The sequence below is a fragment of the Capricornis sumatraensis genome, chromosome 11 (genome assembly GCF_032405125.1).
Source record: "Capricornis sumatraensis isolate serow.1 chromosome 11, serow.2, whole genome shotgun sequence".
NCBI classification, from domain to species: Eukaryota; Metazoa; Chordata; class Mammalia; order Artiodactyla; family Bovidae; genus Capricornis; species Capricornis sumatraensis.
Genome location: NC_091079.1, coordinates 57,973,026 through 57,993,064, shown reverse-complemented (window position 1 = coordinate 57,993,064; position 20,039 = coordinate 57,973,026). Strand labels below are relative to the sequence as shown.

General features: G+C 34.9%; 1 protein-coding gene across 2 annotated transcripts in view; it reads right to left on the bottom strand.

Annotated features, from left to right (window-relative positions):
• Window positions 1–410: 410 nt before the first annotated feature.
• HNF4G (hepatocyte nuclear factor 4 gamma) overlaps window positions 411–20,039 on the bottom strand; it is a 132,882-nt gene continuing 113,253 nt past the window's right edge. For both annotated transcript variants that reach the window (XM_068983332.1, XM_068983331.1), the window contains 7 exons: window positions 17,336–17,442; window positions 15,621–15,776; window positions 12,177–12,264; window positions 9,643–9,795; window positions 8,638–8,874; window positions 7,553–7,675; window positions 411–2,721 (listed from right to left, as the gene is read on the bottom strand). In XM_068983332.1, coding sequence (XP_068839433.1) covers window positions 2,600–2,721; window positions 7,553–7,675; window positions 8,638–8,874; window positions 9,643–9,795; window positions 12,177–12,264; window positions 15,621–15,776; window positions 17,336–17,442 — 986 coding nt within the window. In that variant the 3' untranslated portion in view covers window positions 411–2,599. The remainder of the gene's footprint in view (window positions 2,722–7,552; window positions 7,676–8,637; window positions 8,875–9,642; window positions 9,796–12,176; window positions 12,265–15,620; window positions 15,777–17,335; window positions 17,443–20,039) is intronic.

The window sequence follows — 20,039 nt, the reverse complement described above, 5'->3', positions numbered from 1 at the left end:
GAAGCTCTCCCTTCAATCAGTGTCTCTAACTCTATGATTATTTGAAGATGTGCTAGTCAATTTTGCTCTAGACTCTAAAGACCAGTATTTGCAAACTCTATGTAAATTTAATTAAGTGACCATATAAAAGACACTATCAGTATCTCTCAAATTATGAAATCATTTTTGAACAATAATGAAGGACCACACTACTTTATGGTTTTTTTTTCTCAATTTTTATTTAGAAAGTTCAGTGAAACAACGTGGTATCACAGCTTAGAAATATTTTAATCTCATTATAATTTATCAATAAAAAATCTAGCAATTTTTGATTTTAAACAATGAAATTTATAAAAATAATTTTACATTTATAAAATGAATCATTATTTCACAATAAATTATTCTTTTTATTACCTGAAAAAAAGTGTTACATAAGTGTCTTTGTGTTATATAAAAGCAATAACTTCCCTTATCAGTATATTGAAGATATGCTGAAAACTTCAGTTACTCTTTGTCCAGAGTTTTTGGCAGTTAAGTATACAAAAATATTATATTACACATTCCCTGACCATGGTTATTAAAACAAATTTGCTAGCAATAATTTCTAAAACATGACTGTTTTAGTAAATAGATGCAGATAAGTTAGAAGGGTCACTAAAAATGAATTATATGTTTTATATTTTAAAGATTTTTTTTTTAGTATCTTCTAAGAGCACAACAGAAAACTACAAGATGTATTCCCATCTTAAAAAATCAAAAGCATTCTTATTCATGAACTAGAGACACTAGCATAAATCTTTTTAAAAATAAGTTAATTTTTTTTTCTGTTCTCTCTCTCAAAGATATATTTTACAGTTTCCAGGTACCAGCTGTTAAAGGGATTTTATTGATTCTATTAAATCAATGCTAGCTTCTAAGTAATCATTTTTCCATTTTAAGAGTTAAGAAGTTACAGTTACCAAAAGCTTTTTATTTGCAGGGTAAGTGGGGGCTATGAAATCATAATCTTAGAAATTTTGAAAAGTTCTGTGAAAATCATTTAATTCAGTCTCTTGAAGCTTGGGGAACCCTTTTTTATCATTAATAATTACTAAACCAGTTTTTGTCTGCTTCAGCAAATACAGTGTGTGTGTATTTATTTGCTAGAGAGAGAGAGAAAGAGAGACATCACTTTTTTGAGGCAGACTGTTAATTGTTTTAAAATAAGCTCCAGCTTTAGAGAATATCAAATAATTTGGGGCTCCAAAGAACTATATTCCTCAGTCCACTGGATTTTTGAAAATATGCTGTCAGTGATTTTAATTTGTCTGTACTTTCATCATGATCTACCTGCTATACATTTTATTTTCTTTGTTCGAAAGTTTTTACAATCTTTTCATTTTAGGAAGAAGACTCATTAAAGTTAGAAGATTCTTGAAAGGTACAAAAGTGGTTTCTTATTCATGCTGCAACAAATTTACACTCATTTATATGTAAATGTGTGTTAACAGGTAACACAATGGATAATATCCAATTATCACTCAATTGCGTTTATTTAAAAACCACAGTAAGAAGCTCACATTTTCATACCACAGATTTATTCTCCTTAAAGCCCATCAGACCTGGGCTAGAGTGCAGCTTTCCTCCTCTTTAGGTTTAATGATCTTTGCTTATGTTATTTAAATCCTCTAAGTTAAAGGTTTCTTAATTTATAAGAAAAAGATAATACCTTTTTTACAGGAGGGCTAAATGAGGCAACATGTGTGTGACAGATGGCTAATTTGTCTCCTGATATCAGAATCCCAGAGATGGACAGCTTTGTTGGCACTAGGCTTTCTGCCTAAAGACTACACTCCCAGTGTCCCTGAGAACCAGATGTGGGCATGTGCTAAGTTCTAGTCAAAGAATGACTACTTCTAGATTTGCTTTCTGAGAGAGAAATAAATGCCTGTCTTGCTTGAGCCTCTTTTTAAGGGTTTCTTTAATACAATTTAGCCTGTATCCTAACTGATAAAGCTACCATTTTACTTTTACATGCATCTTCAAATATAGGCAGATTTCAAGGAATACCCAGTCATCTTTGGAATGCCTATTTATAATTTTCTAATCTTTTATAGGCATATTTAACTATGGGCCAAAAAGATGCTTGTAAGTGATTCTTCGAAGAAATATACCCTATTCTACAGCAACCACTTTAATTTTCGAATCTGCAAGTTTAACATTTATTTTTAAAAAAGAACTTGGCACATTTAATATTAATCTGGGATTTCTGATCTACTGTTCTCAAAGAAGAACACTTAGTTCTTCATCACATCACCATAAAGCAATTATTTACAGATTTAAATTAATAATAAGACAACACATGAAAGTAGAACATGAGATTCAACTGGTTCAGGCACAGTACCGGTTTATACTATACAAATGCATTGAAACTCAGCGATACATTGGTTGCATCTAAAGGTTTTAAACAATAGCAACAACAAACAAAATGAATATATAAACAAGAAAACAGGATACCGTCTTTATAACAGCACCATGAAGAAGCCTTGGCCAAGAGTCTGCCAAAAGTGCTATCCTGAGATATTTTAAGACCAACAAACTTTTCACATTTATGCAGTGCCATTCAGAAGTAAACATACTCTCACAATTGCTTTTGTTTGGAAAGAGACTGGTGTGAAATGACTGAAGCTTGATTTGCAGCTATTTTGTATGGTTCTTGTCCAGAGCCTTGAGGTGGGGAAGGAAGTGGGGTTTCAGGAGTTGCTAAAAAAGAAACAGAGAATTGTTTGTGATGCTGGCAGTCACCCTGGCCCATCTCATTAAGTTTTGCATGACACCAATATGCATTACTTTATTTTGTATATGTTTTTAAAAGATCATATATAAAGTAGTGATTATAATACATAATCAGGTCATTGACATACTACTGGAGATGCACTCCCCTATTAGCATCAAACTAAATCATACTTTAAAATGTTGATAATCACTTTAAGATATCATCTGCTTTTATATAATAGCATTTATGGGCATTCGATTCTCTCATAAACTCAGCAGAAAAAAAAATTTTAATGAAAAGAATTAACAGAAAACTAATTTTTTTCCAAGTCTCACAATACAAATTTTACAATATTTACAATCAAAAAAGCACATAAAATAAAACATATTTGGTTTAGATTTCACTAACTCAAACATTGTTGTTTAGTTGCTTAGGTGTGTCTGACTCTTTGTGACCCCATGGACTATAGCTCACCAAGTTCCTCTGTCGATGGGATTGTCCAGGCAAGGATACTGGAGTGGGTTGCCATTTCCTTTTCCAGGGGATCCTCCCAACCCAGGGATTGAACTATGTCTCCTGCCTTGGCAGGCAGATTCTTTACTGTTTGAGCCACCAGGAAAGCCAACTCAAATATTAGATGACATTAACAAAAATAATAATAAGGTAAGGTAACTCTTCAAGTGCTTTGAAATCTATGTTGTTGTTGTTTAGTCATTAAGTCACGTTTGACTCTTGTGAGATCCTTCATGGACTGTAGGCCGCCAGGATCCTCTTTTCAAGGCATTTCCCAAGCAAGCACACTGGAGTGGGTTGCCATTTCCTTCTCCAGGGGATCTTCCTGACCCAAGCGGGTTCTTTACTATGGAGCCACCAGGGAAGTTCTTGTTGTAGTTAAAAGCATCTGAAATATACTGACTTTGTCACTTCAAAATTATTGTTACAATGACGCTTGGCTGTTCCTTACCCATCAATGCAAAGAACACTGAGTAATTTAAAAAATCAGTTATAGTTTGAATATTTCATTGTCTATGATAGTATATCTATTGGCAAATTTTAACCATATTATAAAATAATCCAGGAGCCATTCTACAACTTTTAAAACTTGAAATATTTTAGTATTCACATTTATTATTAACCCATGCATTTAACAGAATAAACAGAAAATGTTTGATGATCAGACTGAGACATTATCAATTTAATGACTTTATCGATTATTTTTCTGGAATAGTTTTCAAAAACACAAAAAAGAACAGCCCCTTTTTGCCTAGTTTTCTTTAATATATTAACTTTATATTATTACATGAGAATTAGCAATGACTTAAAAACAATATTTTTAGATACAATTCAAGTGACAAAAGAATTATGAAATTTGCTTCAAAAATTATTTCTGGATATTTAGGATGGATCTAATACTGCAGTAGCCTGCTGTAAAAGACCAAGAAAATATGCATAAACTTTCATTTTTATGTGTGCTTGAGTTTAATGCTTTCCTTTGTGTCAAATATAAACTGCTTCAAATGACCATAAGCAAAGCAAAGTTTTCCTTTACAAATGGATCTCTTAAATAGTGTGCTGGAAGAGGGAAAATAAAAATGAAAAGTGTGATGATGTGATTCCAAAAAGATTAGGGTCAGCAAGTATGCTTTTAAAATACTAGAAAACTAGCATTTAAAAAGTAAAGGATTTAACCACCAGCAAAATTGTTAAACTTTCTTGCAAGTTGTTACCTACAACGTTCAGTGTTTTGTTAATGAGTTTTATTTTCCAAGTTTATGAATAACTGATCTCTAAGAGAAACAACTTCATAGACTCTTTGGTATGGTATTGGGTTTGCCTCTCTCTGTTCTTGACTGTTAATTAAATGAACATGGTATCTTTGCAAGATAGTCCCAGTATGGAAGTTCCTCAACAAATGAAAACTAGAACTACCACAGTATCCAGCAATTCCACTTCTGAGTATATATTTGAAGAACACAAAAACACTAATTTGGAAAGATTCATGCACCTCAATGTTCATAGCAGCTTTATATACAATAGCCAAGATATGGAAACCACACAAGTGTCCATCAACAGATGAAAGGATAAAGAAGATGTGATACACACACACACACATACATATACACACACACACACACATACACACACACACACACACACACACACACACACACACACACACACATACGAATATCACTCAGCCATGAATGAAATTTTGCCACTTGAAATAACATGGCTGGACCTGCAGGATATTACCCTTAGTGAAATAAGTTAAACAGAGAGACAAATACTATATATTTTCACTTATATGTTAAATTCAAATAATAAATAAATGTAACAAAGCAGAAACAGACTCATGGAAACAGAGAACAAACCAGTTGCTACCAGTGAGAAGAGGGGGAGAGGGAGAGAAAGCCAAGGGAAGGATAATGAGAGGCACAAGCTATATGGTAGAAAATAAATAAGATATAGGATGTAATTTATAATACAGGGAATATAAGGAATATTTTATAATAACTTTAAATGAAATATAACCTCTAAATCTGAATCATTATGTTATATACCTGAAACCAAAATACTACTGTAAATCAACTGTACTTCAAGGAAAGAAAGAATGGTCCCAAATTAATGTCTTTAAATTACATGGGGACCCACAGATTAAATGTACTATATTGTACATTTGTATTTTTTCTAACAATTTCATTTCTGCTTCTGTCATACACTCAAAGAACTTTGTGTTACAGACACTATTTACACATATATCTATTGCATCTGAAGGACAGCAGTGATAGCAGGCATTTTTGTGGTTTCTACTCTCCCTACCGCAAGGGAGCAGTTAGATGGTACTCACTAAATTATGGTCACATTGCATTGAACTTTGGGGTAAAACAACACTGCAGCTAGTTACTAAGGGCTATCATAGATTCCGTAAGCAATACAGGTATGCATAATGATATCACAATAACTTAAGGAATCTGTGACATAGCTGGTTTAGTGTTTAGAGGCAGTAGATCAAAACTCAATTTAAATTAGTATAAATTCAGGAGCAATTAATTCTTGATAGTTTGTCTAGTCAAGATTTTTTAAATCTCTGAGTTGACTTGTAAAAATGTAATGTGCTAAATCTGCAATAATATCAGATTATCTACTATCAATCCCTTCAGTTTAGTTCAGTTCTGTCGCTCAGTCGTATCTGTCTCTGCGACCCCATGAATCTCGGCACACCAGGCCGCCCTGTCCATCACCAACTCCCGGAGTTCACCCAAACTCATGTGCATCGAGTCGGTGATGCCATCCAGCCATCTCATCCTCTGTCGTCCCCTTCTCCTCCTGCCCACAATCCCTCCCAGCATCAGGGTCTTTTCCAATGAGTCAACTCTTTGCATGAGGTGGCCAAAGTATTGGAGTTTCAGCCTCAGCATCAGTCATCCCTAGTATATATATATATAATCATTTTTGCTCCAAAGAACTAAAGGAAACCTAAACAACTCACACTTTGCCCAATTATGATACACATGAATTCCACTCATCACTGCTTAGTTAAATAGCACTAGTCTTTCAAAAACCTGGTTCACAATTCAGTTAGTATGTTAACTCAAATCAACAGTGAGTGTTGCATAAACTCACAAACTTGACTGTATTGCAAACTTTACAAACTTCACAGCTAACTTTTTCAGTCTACAAATAATTACCTAAATAATGGATGTGCATTTTGATCAGTAACCAATCACACCACATCCTTCAGTCTGTTCATGATTGTTATTGGTCAACGAACATACTTCCTTCAGTTCACACACTGACAACAAAGTGTGTAGTTGTGTTGCCTCCTGTCTCCCTCCCAGTGATAAACTCACATGACATTTTGCAAACATGAACAACTGAAAGAGAATTGGCTGGAAGGGGAGAGTGGGCAGTAAAGAAACAAAAAATGATAATGCTGGAAGTAAAATTCAAATCGAACGTAAATGTAGTTAATAGAAGAAAGCACAGACCATGGAAATGTTCACATTGTCATTGTTTGAGTCCCTAAAAATACAGCCAAGAGCTTAAGCTGAAGGAAAACTTGTCAACATTAATGAGGAGCCCAATTCTTTGAAAGGATAGAGAGGTCCCAGAGGAAGTGAAACTGACAAAAAAGCTTGCTATCAAATGGTTTCTGAGAGATATTTCATGACATTGAAAATACAAAGGATAAAATACTGGAAATCAGACTTCCAAAAGAGTAAATTTCATCATACGTGCTCACTTCCTCTTGTAAGTCCTTGAAAAAGAACATGGCAAGCACTGTCAAAACTACTCTTCATATTTTTTTTTACAAAAAATTCTAACATTAATTTTCAGTGTTTTTAATATTTTAAATTATGGTGTACTAAACATTAAAAGTACTATTTTTAACTTCCCAAAACATTTATAACTTATAGTTAAAAGAGTTCTTAATGTTTTGACAAACATGTTTAAGGGTCATAAACAATCTTAATTTTTCTCTTATTAAGATTCCTTTGCATGGTACCAGTTTGTATGTCATTTTTATGGTCTTGCACTACCAGGCAAAGCTAGAACATCCTATATGTTCTTTTGCACTACCAAACATATGAAGTAGAAAGATTTAGGCACTCATATCTCCATTTTAGGGAGAAAACTCATACATGAGAAGAATAAGTGGCTTGCTTCACAATCTCCCACAATCAAATCCTAGTGAAGAAATTATATCCAATTTTTACAATTCCTGGGAACTAATAGATTCTTTCCCCAAATTTCACATTTTCTCAAGTAATTAAGTTTTAAGAAATATTGTGTTTCAAAAGTAGTCCAGATACTTACAGATCTGGTCTGTATGCATGAGTGTTGACATTGAACCCAAAAGTATAGTCTGTCCAGTTAATGGATCTTGAGACAAATGTGGGTGCATTGGATGATGGAGATGGTTAGCCTCAGTGGAAGCACCTACAGAAGATAAAAAGATGCTTGCGTAAGGGATATTTAATCGGGAACAGCAAGTTTACCTTAAAACAAGTGTTTTGATTGACAGCTTAAATATTGCTATTTTTGCAAAGTGGTTTTTGGGAATTCAAAAATAAATTAATAGAGCCACTGCTACATTAAAGACAATGTCAGCTTTCACTGTACACTGGCTAGATTAATGTTGTATCATATTATGTTGTATATTAATAATGGACCTTCCGTGCAGTTTCCTGGAATCATTATGTTTGCTGCCTGTTGTTAAGGCAATTCCAAGAATCACTTACCTCAAGTTTATGGTATTTGGGATCACCCTAATAGCATAAACAACTTTTATTTCAGAAAGATATCATTAGAAACACATTAACCACTAGAAAACTAAAACTAACGTAAAATAAAATAGATTTTACAAGGAAATTTAATCTACATCAGAACACAAAATAAATGATTTCTTAAGTTATTCCTGACATCTACTGCAGCTAAGAAATCTCATTTTCCCCTTCTCATTGTGTTGTGTCAGTTAATTTATTTTGGGAGCAGAATGTTTATTTTTAAGCTATTTACTTTATGTATTTTTGTTGTTGTTGTTGTTTTATTTTGCCATTGGTGAGCTTTTAGAGGAGGAGAGACATAGAAAAAATATAATATACTCCAAGAAGTACCAACAATAAGAAATACATTTCCATTTATCATATTTGGGAGGATCTGAAAACTGAGGTAAGAGGGATGGGTGGAGTAGAGGTGGTGGAGGTTGAGCATGAATGGAGGGAAGTTTGAATATGTTCAAGTAGTTTTGTTCCCAGCCAATAGGTTTTATAGATTTTTCTAAATGCAAAATAAAAATTGAGTTCATTATATGATGGACAAAAAGTAAACAGGTCAAACTTGCTCTAAAGCACTGTAATATGATGCTAAGAAATAAAATAGAAATTCTTAAATAAACTCACCACCCAGTAACATCTCCTGAAGTAAGTTGTCAATTTTAACCATTCCAAAAAGTTTAACAAATTGTATTTGCTCAATCATTTGCCACGTGATGCTCTGCAGTGTGGGCAGGAGCAGAAGCAGCTCCCCAAATCTGCCCCGGGAGTCATACTGCCGGTCGTTGATGTAGTCCTCCAAACTCAACTGCACTTGGAACCGCATGTTCTTAATCTTCACTGGGTCACTTAGCCCTTTTGCGTCTAGTACAGGAATAAAGAGAGCAACCTAAATATTCTGTCTTACCAGAGTGTGAGAGTAAATATTCTAATATTTTAAAAGTTGCTGCTGCTAAGTCACTTCAGTCGTGTCTGACTCTGTGTGACCCCATAGACGGCAGCCCACCAGGCTCCCTTTTCTCTGGGATTCTCCAGGCAAGAACACTGGAGTGGGTTGTCATTTCCTTCTCCAACGCATGAAAGTGAAAAGTGAAAGTGAAGTCACTCAGTCGTGTCCGACTCTTAGCAACCCTATGGACTGCAGCCTACCAGGCTCCTCCATCCATGGGATTTTCCAGGCAAGAGTACTAGAGTGGGGTGCCATTGTCTTCTCCCACTTGGTGGTTTAATGGTAAAGAATCCACCTGCCAAGGCAGGAGACATGGGTTCGATCTCTGATCTGGGAAGATCCTTGCATGCCACCAGACAACTAAGGGTGTGCACCACAGCTACTGAACCTGTGCTCAAGAGCCTGGGGCCACAACTACTGAGCCCACGTGCTGCAACTATGAAAGCCTGTGTGTCCTAGAGCCAGTGCCTCCATAAGAGAAGACAGCACAATGAGAAGTGCACCAAAGAAGCCTGTGCGCCACAACTGGAAAGTAGCCCCCACTCACTGCAGCTAGAGAAAAGTCTGCACAGCAAGGAAGAACCAGCGCAGCCAAAAATAAATGAACAGATACAATTATTTAAAAATAAAACAAAAGGCAGTTTTTCACTGTAATCATTTTTACTGAAACTTTGGAAACAAACCTGGATCAAAAAAGACAATTGCCTTCAAACAAGCATATTCATTATCATCAATCTGAATTTCTTGAAATGGTCGGACCAGCTCATCTAGAACCCGGTTGGCCACACGGCTAATCTCGACTTCACAGCTGTTGCGGTGAATAACATAGTTGTTCCCTACATTAAAAAAATAATAATAATTAAACAATCAACCCTCGCACACATGCAACATTGTCAGATTTTGTTTAAACTTTTATAAACCAATATTTTAAATGACTTTGCCTTGAAGAAACATGAGTAGTACTTCCTCTCTCAGTACTGTTGTTAATTATGTTAGGAAAAACTTAACAACACTTACAGAATCAATAACATTGATAATATGATCACATGCATTTTAACAGCCTCGGTCACTGGTGATAATACTAAAGTACAGACTAATAACAAGCTAATTATTGACAAGGGAGAAACAAGATATAATGATTAGCTTTCCACTATGTCAGTTATCTGTTAGTGCCTTACTCATTAATGAGCATGATACAAAACCTAAAGAATCTCTCTTGCTTCTAGTGAAGTAAACTAGCATTCCTTCAGTGGTATAGGTGTTTATACATATAACAACTACTGAGACACAATTTTAAACTATCGGGTATACTCTTATGAGTTGCTTCATTAAATACTAAATTCTCTCATCCTGGGCTTCTTTAAGAAGAGATAGGAAGATCATCTAATCACAAGGCTAATGTCTGCAACAGAATTCAAGGGAATCCAGAAATTGGATAGAAATCTGGACCACCTAATCTTTAAATATGTTCTACTTTAGAAAGTCTTGGGCTATAATATGACAATACTATAGCTTCTAAAATATTGGAAAATTGTAAGCTTATTTGAGTGCCTAAAATAACTGCTAAATTTTTATTTTCTGGTTTTATAAAAAGCAGAGTATTCTGAATACTTTCACCAGGCAAAGACAATCTTCAGCATAACAACACAGGCAAAAGTGTTTTAAAAAGTGTAGCCCTGCTCCTCTTATGAAAAGTTGAGTTATCTAATTATTTAGGATAAGACTATTTAGAACTATGTGGTAAGATTTTTTTGTTTTCTATGCTTATTATATTCACATTTATAAGGAGAACAGTATTGTAGGAGTGCTAAAATTGTAAGAAAATTTAGCAGAATTTAAAAGCAGTCATATTATGTGGTTTAGAATCCTAGCTCAATCCCTTACTTGCTTTGTGACCTCAGACAAACTTACTCTGCCTTCGTTTCTTCACCTACAAAATAGGTTGAAAATAATAGTACATATCCCTCAGGGTTATTCTGAGGATTAAATGAGAGAGTGTATATATAAAGAGAGACATGTTAAAGCACTTAAAGGCATATATCTTAAATAGTAAGTCGTCGGTTACTATTTGCTATTGTGATATTATGTTCAATTTATTTTTATTTGGGACAAAATATCTATCTAAAAAATGGAATAAGACAATTTAGTTATTTTACACAGCCAGAGGGAGAGACAGCTTCTAAGCATTAGAGAGATCTCAACTGTCTTCAATGGGAAACCTAATTTTATAAGGTAAGTAAAAGGGCAGAATTGATGATCTCTTAACAGGAAAACTAATTTTCTAAGGTGAGTAAAGGGGAAGAATTGATGCTTTTGAACTGTGGTGTTGGAGAAGACTCTTGAGAGTCCCTTGGACTGCAAGGAGATCCAATCAGTCCATCCTAAAGGAGATCAGTCCTGGTTGTTCATTGGAAGGACTGATGTTGAAGCTGAAACTCCAATACTTTGTCCACCTGATGTGAAGAGCTGACTCATTTGAAAAGACCGTGATGCTGGGAAAGATTGAGGGCAGGAGGAGAAGGGGACGATAGAGGATGAGATGGTTGGATGGCATCACCAATTTGATGGACATGGATTTGGGTAGACTCTGGGAGGCCTGGCATGCTGCAGTTCTTGGGCTTGCAAAGAGTTGGACACGACTGAGCAACTGAACTGAACAGAACTGAAAGGGGTGGGGACCAGAGTTCTTCCTTAATGAAGACACAAGCTTTTCCTTTGTGCCTTATCCCACTCGCTGTCATAATTTTGCCTGTTTCAGCACTGCTATTTAACTATGAGAATTTTTCAGACATTGTTATGAAATTTTTTATTGGGATTTTGTAGTATATCATAAGCAATGAGATCCTAGGAGATAAACATAATCTATAGAAGATTAGAAAATGATATAAAGTATAATTATTAGGTAGACACTTAAAATGTATGGAATTCCATAAGATAGTGACACAAATCACTAATTCTTTGTCCTGAAATAAACATACCTTGATATTTTGTTTATTGAGCAGCATTTCTCTTTTATTTAATGCATACTGAACATCTCTTCTGAACTTCCTTGCAATAAAGGAAAGGAAAAACAGAGCCTCTGACCACCTAAATCCATTGTGAAGTGATAGCACCATTTGACAGTATCTATGAGTGCCTGGTACATATAGAATAGACCCCCTGTAAGTATCACGCAAACATAACTTTTTCAAATTAAAATGAAAAAGAAAAAACTTACCCAAAAGCAAAATATCTTTATACATCATGGATCTCTTTGTAGCTCCAAGTAGTAAATGTTCCCCTGCATGAGCTCTCAACAGTGCCACCTTAATGAAAAATTCCAAGTTTAACAATTAATTATAAGACATGATGAAAAGATTTATAATATAAGTCTGATTAACTTAGTGTTCTTTAAGCCTGGAACATTTTTTTGTTTGTTGTAACAAACTACAATATTCATAGATTCTTACCATTATTAAGCCTTCTATTTTAAGCACATCAATAGAGTTTTACTTTCAAAATTTCTAAAACTAATAAGGCAATAGGATGACAGCAAGAAAAGGAAAAAAATGCAATAATTTAATGTTTGGGAGTGAATGATATTTGAGAATAGAGTCTAACAAACTATAGTTCAAATTCTGGTTTCTCCACTTACTACCTGTTTAAGCTTGGGTTAGTTAACCAGTATGTTTGGGACTCATTTGTTTTCATTTATCAAATAGAGATAGTGATGAAAATCTCAAAGTGTAGTCATGAGGACAAAAGGAGAAAAATATATGTCAAACATGATCTGTTATACATAATTAAACTGAACAAACAAAAGCAAAAGGTTTCCCACGTGGTGCTAGTGGTTAAAGAACCCATCTGCCAACGCAGAAGACATAGGAGAGGAGGGTTCGATCCCCGGTTCAGCAAGATCCCCTGGAGGAGGGTATGGCAACCCACTCCAGTATTCTTGCCTGGAGAAACCCATGGGCAGAGGAGCCTGGTGGGTTACAGTCCATGGGGTTGCAGAGTCAGACATGACTAAAGTGACTTAGCATGCACCCACAAACAAAAGTAAAGCAAAGAGGGGTGATACAGTGAAATGAGTATGTGGGATCTGGGTTCTGACACTTTCTAGACTGAACGTTTAACTCTGCACTAAGCTCTCAGAAGTGCTGGAGTGCCTGCTAAACATCACTAGTAGAAAGAATAGAAAGCATTTCAAGTTTAATTCATCAAAGTGAATGCTTCTCCAGCATCTTCATCTCCTTAAAGGTACAGTCATCCAAAATGCTTTTACACATCAAAACCAAGGGTCCATTTGGATCCCTCTCTAATTGCACAGCACATCCTAGCACGGCTTCTCCATTGCTACCACCCCTGTGCAAACCTTGGTCATTCTTCACCTGGCCGACCCAAATACCTTCCAAAGATTTACTCGGCATTCCTGCTTCCTTTCTGGTTCCTCCATCTTAAGTCCTTCTTGACAAACCTTCTAAGACGATATCTTGTACAATATTCATCAATTAATATCACTCCTCTGCTAAAATCTCTTTAACTATTTCTTACTATCTTTAGAGTGAAATCTGAACACCTCAACCACAGCCTCACCTGAGGTGATGGCTTAGTGCTTTGTCCATCCCCCACCGCCACCGTCCACTCTGGTTTCTTCTTGCAAAATCCTTTGCTCACTTTTCTCTAGACATTTTGCCTGCCCTGCCTCAGAGCCTTGGAATTCGCTCTTCCTGAAGCCAGAATGCCTTTTCCTCTGATCTTGACAAACTTAGCCCCTTGCTACTCAGGTCTCAAGAAAAATCTCTAATTCCCAATTAACTGGATGTGTTACCACTCCACCCGTGACTATTCCCCAACAACTCACCCTATTTCATTTTATAGAACTTATCCCCACCTAGAATTATCTTACTCAGAATGTGGACATTTTTATTGTCTGTCTCTCCCAACAAGAATGCAAGTTTTATGAGAATAGTGATGCAATCTGTATTTTTCCTGCCAGATAGTCACAGTTCTTAAAACTGAGCAGTAGTCCTAATAACTATTTGTGTGATGAATATATTGAGTGAACTTAACTGATTTATGTCTCAGTTTTAGAAATTGTTAAGTGGATATTATAAAACATGCCACAGAGCTCCTGAGACTATTAAATTAAATAATGTAACATATAATATAATTGAAAACTAATATCCAAATCCCTTATCCATAACAGACTCTGCGAATCCATGGCTATTAATGGTATACTGTTAATATTAAACAGTTAGTAAATAAAAACTATTATTGACAGGTTACTGGATTTCAATTTCCCAATTTTTAAATCACTGTCTGCATATATGTCAGCAACTTTAAAGAGTGATAATAAAAATATAAAACTGATAAATAACAGAAACCTACTTATATGGCTTGGGGAGAGACAAGTAAGTTTTAGCAATTTAGCATTATTCACTGTGAAATAGCCTTCTGAGCCAAGCTATCTTTATGATATGTCCATAACCATGACTCATACCAGGAAGGGAGTTACAGAACATTTTAAGAATGATTTCAGATTTCACAGTATTTTCTTTTGGTAACCAGGTGAAATGCTCTTCTAGAAATATAACTGCTAACTTCCTGTGATCACTTTTATTTTCTGTTGTATAAATATTTTGCCCTTCTTCGGTTTTTAGACAATCATACACATTTCCCTTTGATTGTTTCTTCATTTTGTGTATCAATGATAAAAAGCTCTGGTAAGAGGGTATAAAAATAGACAGTGGTCATATTACATGCTATTACATACTGTGCTTTATCTGGGGGAATTGGAAACTTTCAAAGTATTTACATCTATAGAATATTATATAATACTTAGAAGAGTTAAAATTGAATCTGAAACTAATAATCCAATCTTTATAGACATTAGAAAATTAAACTTCTTAATTACTAACTAAAATATCTTAACATAAATATGACAAAATATGAAATATATATTACTAAAAGATCACTATATCTGAAATCTATTTTCTGTAGATTTCAGAGCACAATTCTACAGACTTTTTTTTACTAAATAAATAATTTTTATTTAGTAATTACCAGAATAAAATTGACAACATGAAAGGCACAACTTTATATGTTAACTGCATGAAAGTGCCTACAGAGACATCAACACAACCTGTGTGTTTTCTCTCTAGAAGTGGTCTGGTATTTCTGAAGAATTTTCTATGTACTTTTAGTAAACACCAAGACATAATGGGTACCATCTGCCTCTGAGACAAAAGTGTTCCCATATTTTGTCTTACAATAGCAGTTACCTGCTATCTGTTTTTCTCCCATCCTTAAATATTTTATTCTATTAATATTATTTTTTAAAATTTTGGTCACACCCCATGGCATGTGGGACCTTAACCAGGTATTGAACCCACAACCCATACATTGGAAGGCAGAGTCTTAACCACTGGACCATTGGGGAAGTCCCTATTATAAGCTTTTTAAACTTATCCAGTCAATAAATTTCTAAGACCCTTAAAATAGAAATATAACAGTCTGCCTCTTAATAAAACAGGGTAAAGGAACAAGAAAACCAATTTTCTTTCATAAGACCATTTAACCTTTGTCACATATAGAAAATATATTACAAATATAACTAAAAGAACACACAAACTTAGCAAAGTTCAAAACACTTTTTAAAGTTTTGTAATCTCTTATATACCTGATCGTCCAGTGGTAACTCACAAAAGGCAGGAATATATTTAGCCCATTCCACCAAGACTAGGAGCTGCTGTTTCATGGATTCACAGACATCACCAATACTGGCAATTTTCTTAACATTTATGTCAGCACTCGCACCAGGGCTTGAGACTGAAATCTAGTATTAAGAACATTGTATTAATCTGTTATTGAAAATAACACAAGACCAATATATCTCTTTTTTCTGCCCCTGCAATAAGTAAACACCATTGAAGTGGGCACTCTTTTTATCACACTGTCTTGAAATATACCAAACATTTTAAAACTGATAAATCAACTACCTATCAGTTCAAGTTAGACTGAGAACATTCACTGCCACAGTCTGGGAGCAGTATCTTATTTTTACTGGCCAAATCTGTAAAACAAGTTACCACAACTTTGGGGGAGTTTTTAATAATTCAAAATGATTATACAAAGAGCTGTGGAGTATCCACATTGAACTAATGCTGTGTGATTTTATTTTTAATTAAAGATGATAGTTCCAGTCAGAAAGTCCACCTTTAGTTTGTTATAATTCATGAAGGAAAGTTTCCATTGGTAGTTTAGCAACTGAGGAGAATAGATTTAGATGAGAAGCCAGACTATGTTGCTGCATTCAATGGAAGCCCATTCAAATAAAGTTAAGACAGCACCAATCTCTGACTCAGCAACTTGAAAAGCTTAACATACAATGATTAATCTTTAAATGATATACAATTTTGAACTATCTAAGATATAAGTAGTGTTCAAATGCCTTTCTGCTGGAAAAAAAATCACTTTCTAAAAGTTATTCTAAGCGTCATTTTTGAACATGTCTGTGTGTGTGTGTGTACGTGTCTTTCTGCTGTACACGTGTATTTCTTCACAGTTCCTTTAAGGCTATTCTCAAAATGCTTTATAGGACCATCAAGTAATCTTCAAGTAATGAGGATGATAATGGTGAAGTCAACCTCATCATATTACCCTTGTGTTATCAAAAACGAAAGTAGTTGCACTGAGTCATTATAAGACCCGATTAATAGTTAGCTATTTCATAATTTGCTTTACAAGAGAAAAATATCATTAACATTTCTAATAGGGACACTGCTAAAATAAACTTTCTTCAAAAGGTTTCTTTGATTCTTAAGTGATTTACTTTTATTTATACAAATGGTCACTTACATTTTTAACTCTAGAACTGATGTTCTCATTCGAGAAATTTCAAACAATAAACTTTTTCTTGTATTTTCTGAATTCTTGCTGTTCCCTGAAGTACCTGTTTCCAAAGCAGGTGCTAAGGTGAGTTCTTGAATCTAGGCATCATTTTCAAGAAAAAAAAAACTCTAATGATAGTTTTCAACTAAATACCCTAAAAGCTGTGGTAATTGATTTCCAGATTCAACCAATATAACAAGATATTGCCCCAGGGCATTGTGCTAAGCATTAAGTATTTTAAATCAACCTTGTAAACAAACTTTTAACAATCTTAGATCGAAATGTATCTCATTTTTTTTTTCCACTCAAAATATGGGGAATCGCCCAGGAAAAGTAAAAATTAAGTCAATAGTCAACTAACATTTTCAAAGTGAAACTTGAAGTTGCATTAAGTGGAGTTAATTATAGTAATAGCACATGTGGATGAACTTAAATCAGTTTTGAATTATTCTTAAGTAAGCATTTGATCCTATTAAATAGGGCAGGATGCTGGCGCAGCAGTACCTGGCGAGACCGAACTTCTGCTTGTGCCAGTGTGTTAATGGAGGGGATGTTGCTGCCATCAAATGTGCTTCTTCTGGTGCTTATTCTATCACGTTCATTTTGTACAGCTAGGGGAGAAATCACAGTAGTTATTGGTTGGTTTTCTTCAACATAAATCAGAATATACTCTTTGAAGTAAAAAAAAAAAAAATTAGTATAAAAGGAGAGAAGGAATATTTCTGAAAGACCTGGTAGGGGGTGCAGAGATAAGTCTGACTAAAGGTATTTTTCATTCAGTACCATTTTAAAAGTAGGAAGAGCCAAGCTTGTCACTAGAGCACATAAAATACTGCCTTTTGGGACTTCATGATGGTGCACATGTTACAAAGTGGTAGGTCAGCCAGTTCAGCCATGCTGTATTTTCAATAGGTTGGTTTTCCATTGTCTCAAAGTTAATAAGCCATAAGATATCTAGGGGAAGAGTATCACCGGTGAGACTGACCAGATTAAAGAGTGTATTCACTGTCAGAAAATATGAGTTATATGCTCCGAAACTCCCATTTTTCTTTTTCTTCTAAAACAGCTGCAAAAATGGAAAGTACATTATTTTAGTTAGCTCAGTCGTGTCAGACTCTTTGCGACTCCGTAGACTGTAGCCTACCAGGCTTCTCTGTCCATGGAGTTCTCTAGGTAAGAATACTGGAGTGGTTTACCATTTCCTTCTCCAGGGGATCTTCCTGACCCAGGGATCAAACCTGGGTCTCCCGCATTGGAGGCAGACGCTTTAACCTCACAATCCTATGATCTCTTATGAAGCAATATCTTCGGGACAGTTTAGAGACATTAACAAGGCAGGGGTTGCAGCAGGTAGGGGTCTCTCTTCAGAAAACAGATTTGAATATCAGGAACAATGAAGAAATATTAAGTATTATATGAAAGTCTTCTAAGAAAGAGCTAGATCTCTTCGTTTCAGAAGCAAACAAACATAAAGAATAATGCTTATACCCAAATTTTAAATATAAGGAAGCAGAAGTGGGGTGGTACAGATTTGTATATTTGTTACATACAGAATAATATAAATATGAAGTCAAAGTTGGATTTCAAAACATAAAAGGTAAAATTGTCTTCTCTTAACCAAAAAGAATGGAAACAAAGTCTGTACCCTCTAAATTATGTACCCTGATGCTTTACCCAATTTTGCTGGAAAGATAAGATGTTAAACTATCGGAGTTTATTACTATAAAAGAAATCCACCGGTTTCTAACTAAACAAACTATTACCTATCAAATCCATTAATTTGAAAGAGAAAAAACTAAACTTTTTGCCTTTAAGAGCATGCTGCAGTCCATGAGGTCACAAAGAGTCAGACATGACTGAGCGACTGAACTGAATCTTTAGTTGGAGTGAATCATTAATATTTTATTTTAAAATCATATTTACTGGTAGCTTACTTCCTCTTTCTTTATTTTTCTTTTAACAAATACTGTCATTGACTTTTAGCCTAAACTGACTCATTTGAAAATGTGTATGTGGAGATAAAACATTAAAATGTAAGCTATGTTTTATGGATTTCATTACATGATCAATCTTTAGAAAATGCTAAAAGATATTGTGACATTTGTAATCTTCCTGCTGCTAATATTTTTGACATAAAACCATATTTATGTATGTTTCCATTTAACTAACCTTAAAATTATGCTATTACTGTAAATAAGAGAAGCATATCTACTTTGAAAGTAAAAAATTACTTCTTAATCTATTCAGGAAAAATTAATGCATTATTCTATGAGCAGCATAAGATATGCTTTAACTATTTTAAAACTAATTTTATTTAACAAATTGTAAAATTCTTAATGGCGATGTAGAAGTGTTATTTGCTTTTCATATGGTAGGAACGAAGCAGAGACTCAAGTAAAAATGAATGAAGATAATAGATAATGTACGTAATGAATGCCAGAAACAACCAAATATGTCACTTAGAAATAAGTCATGTTGAAATGAAAGTGGTATAACTTTAATTTTGTCAACTTTATTTTGCCTTCTTTTTTGAGACTAGCAACTAGTAAAACTAATGGAATTTTTGTCTCTTGAAAATATTGAGTGACAAGGAAAAAAACTATGTTTAAGACAGGTCTAATATTTTTACATATTTGTATTATACTGATGTGATTTGATTTAATTTTCTAATAGTATGTGAAATAGTTTTGAAAAATATCTCCTTATATACGATAGTGAAAGGGACAAGCATGTGGCAAAATGACAAGCACAAAATCATAGCAGCTTGTTGTTTAGTCACTAAGTTGGGTCCGACACTTTCGTGAACCCATGGACTGTGGCCCACCAGGCTCCTCTGCCCATGGGATTCTCCAGGCAACAACACTGGAGTGGGTTGTCATTTCCTTCTCCAGGGCATCTTCCCAATCCAGGGATCAAACCCTACCCTGTCTCCTGCATTGCAGGCAGATTCTTTACTGCTGAGCCACAGGGGAAACTCCCTTATAGGAGCTGCTGCTGCTGCTGCTGCTAAGTCACTTCAGTTGTGTCCGACTCTGTGCAACCCCATAGACGGCAGCCCACTAGGCTTCCCCTATCCCTGGGATTCTCCAGGCAAGAACACTGGAGTGGGTTGCCATTTCATTCTCCAATGCATGAAAGTGAAAAGCGAAAGTGAAGTCACTCAGTTGTGTCTGACTCTTGGCCACCCCATGCACTGCAGCCTACCAGC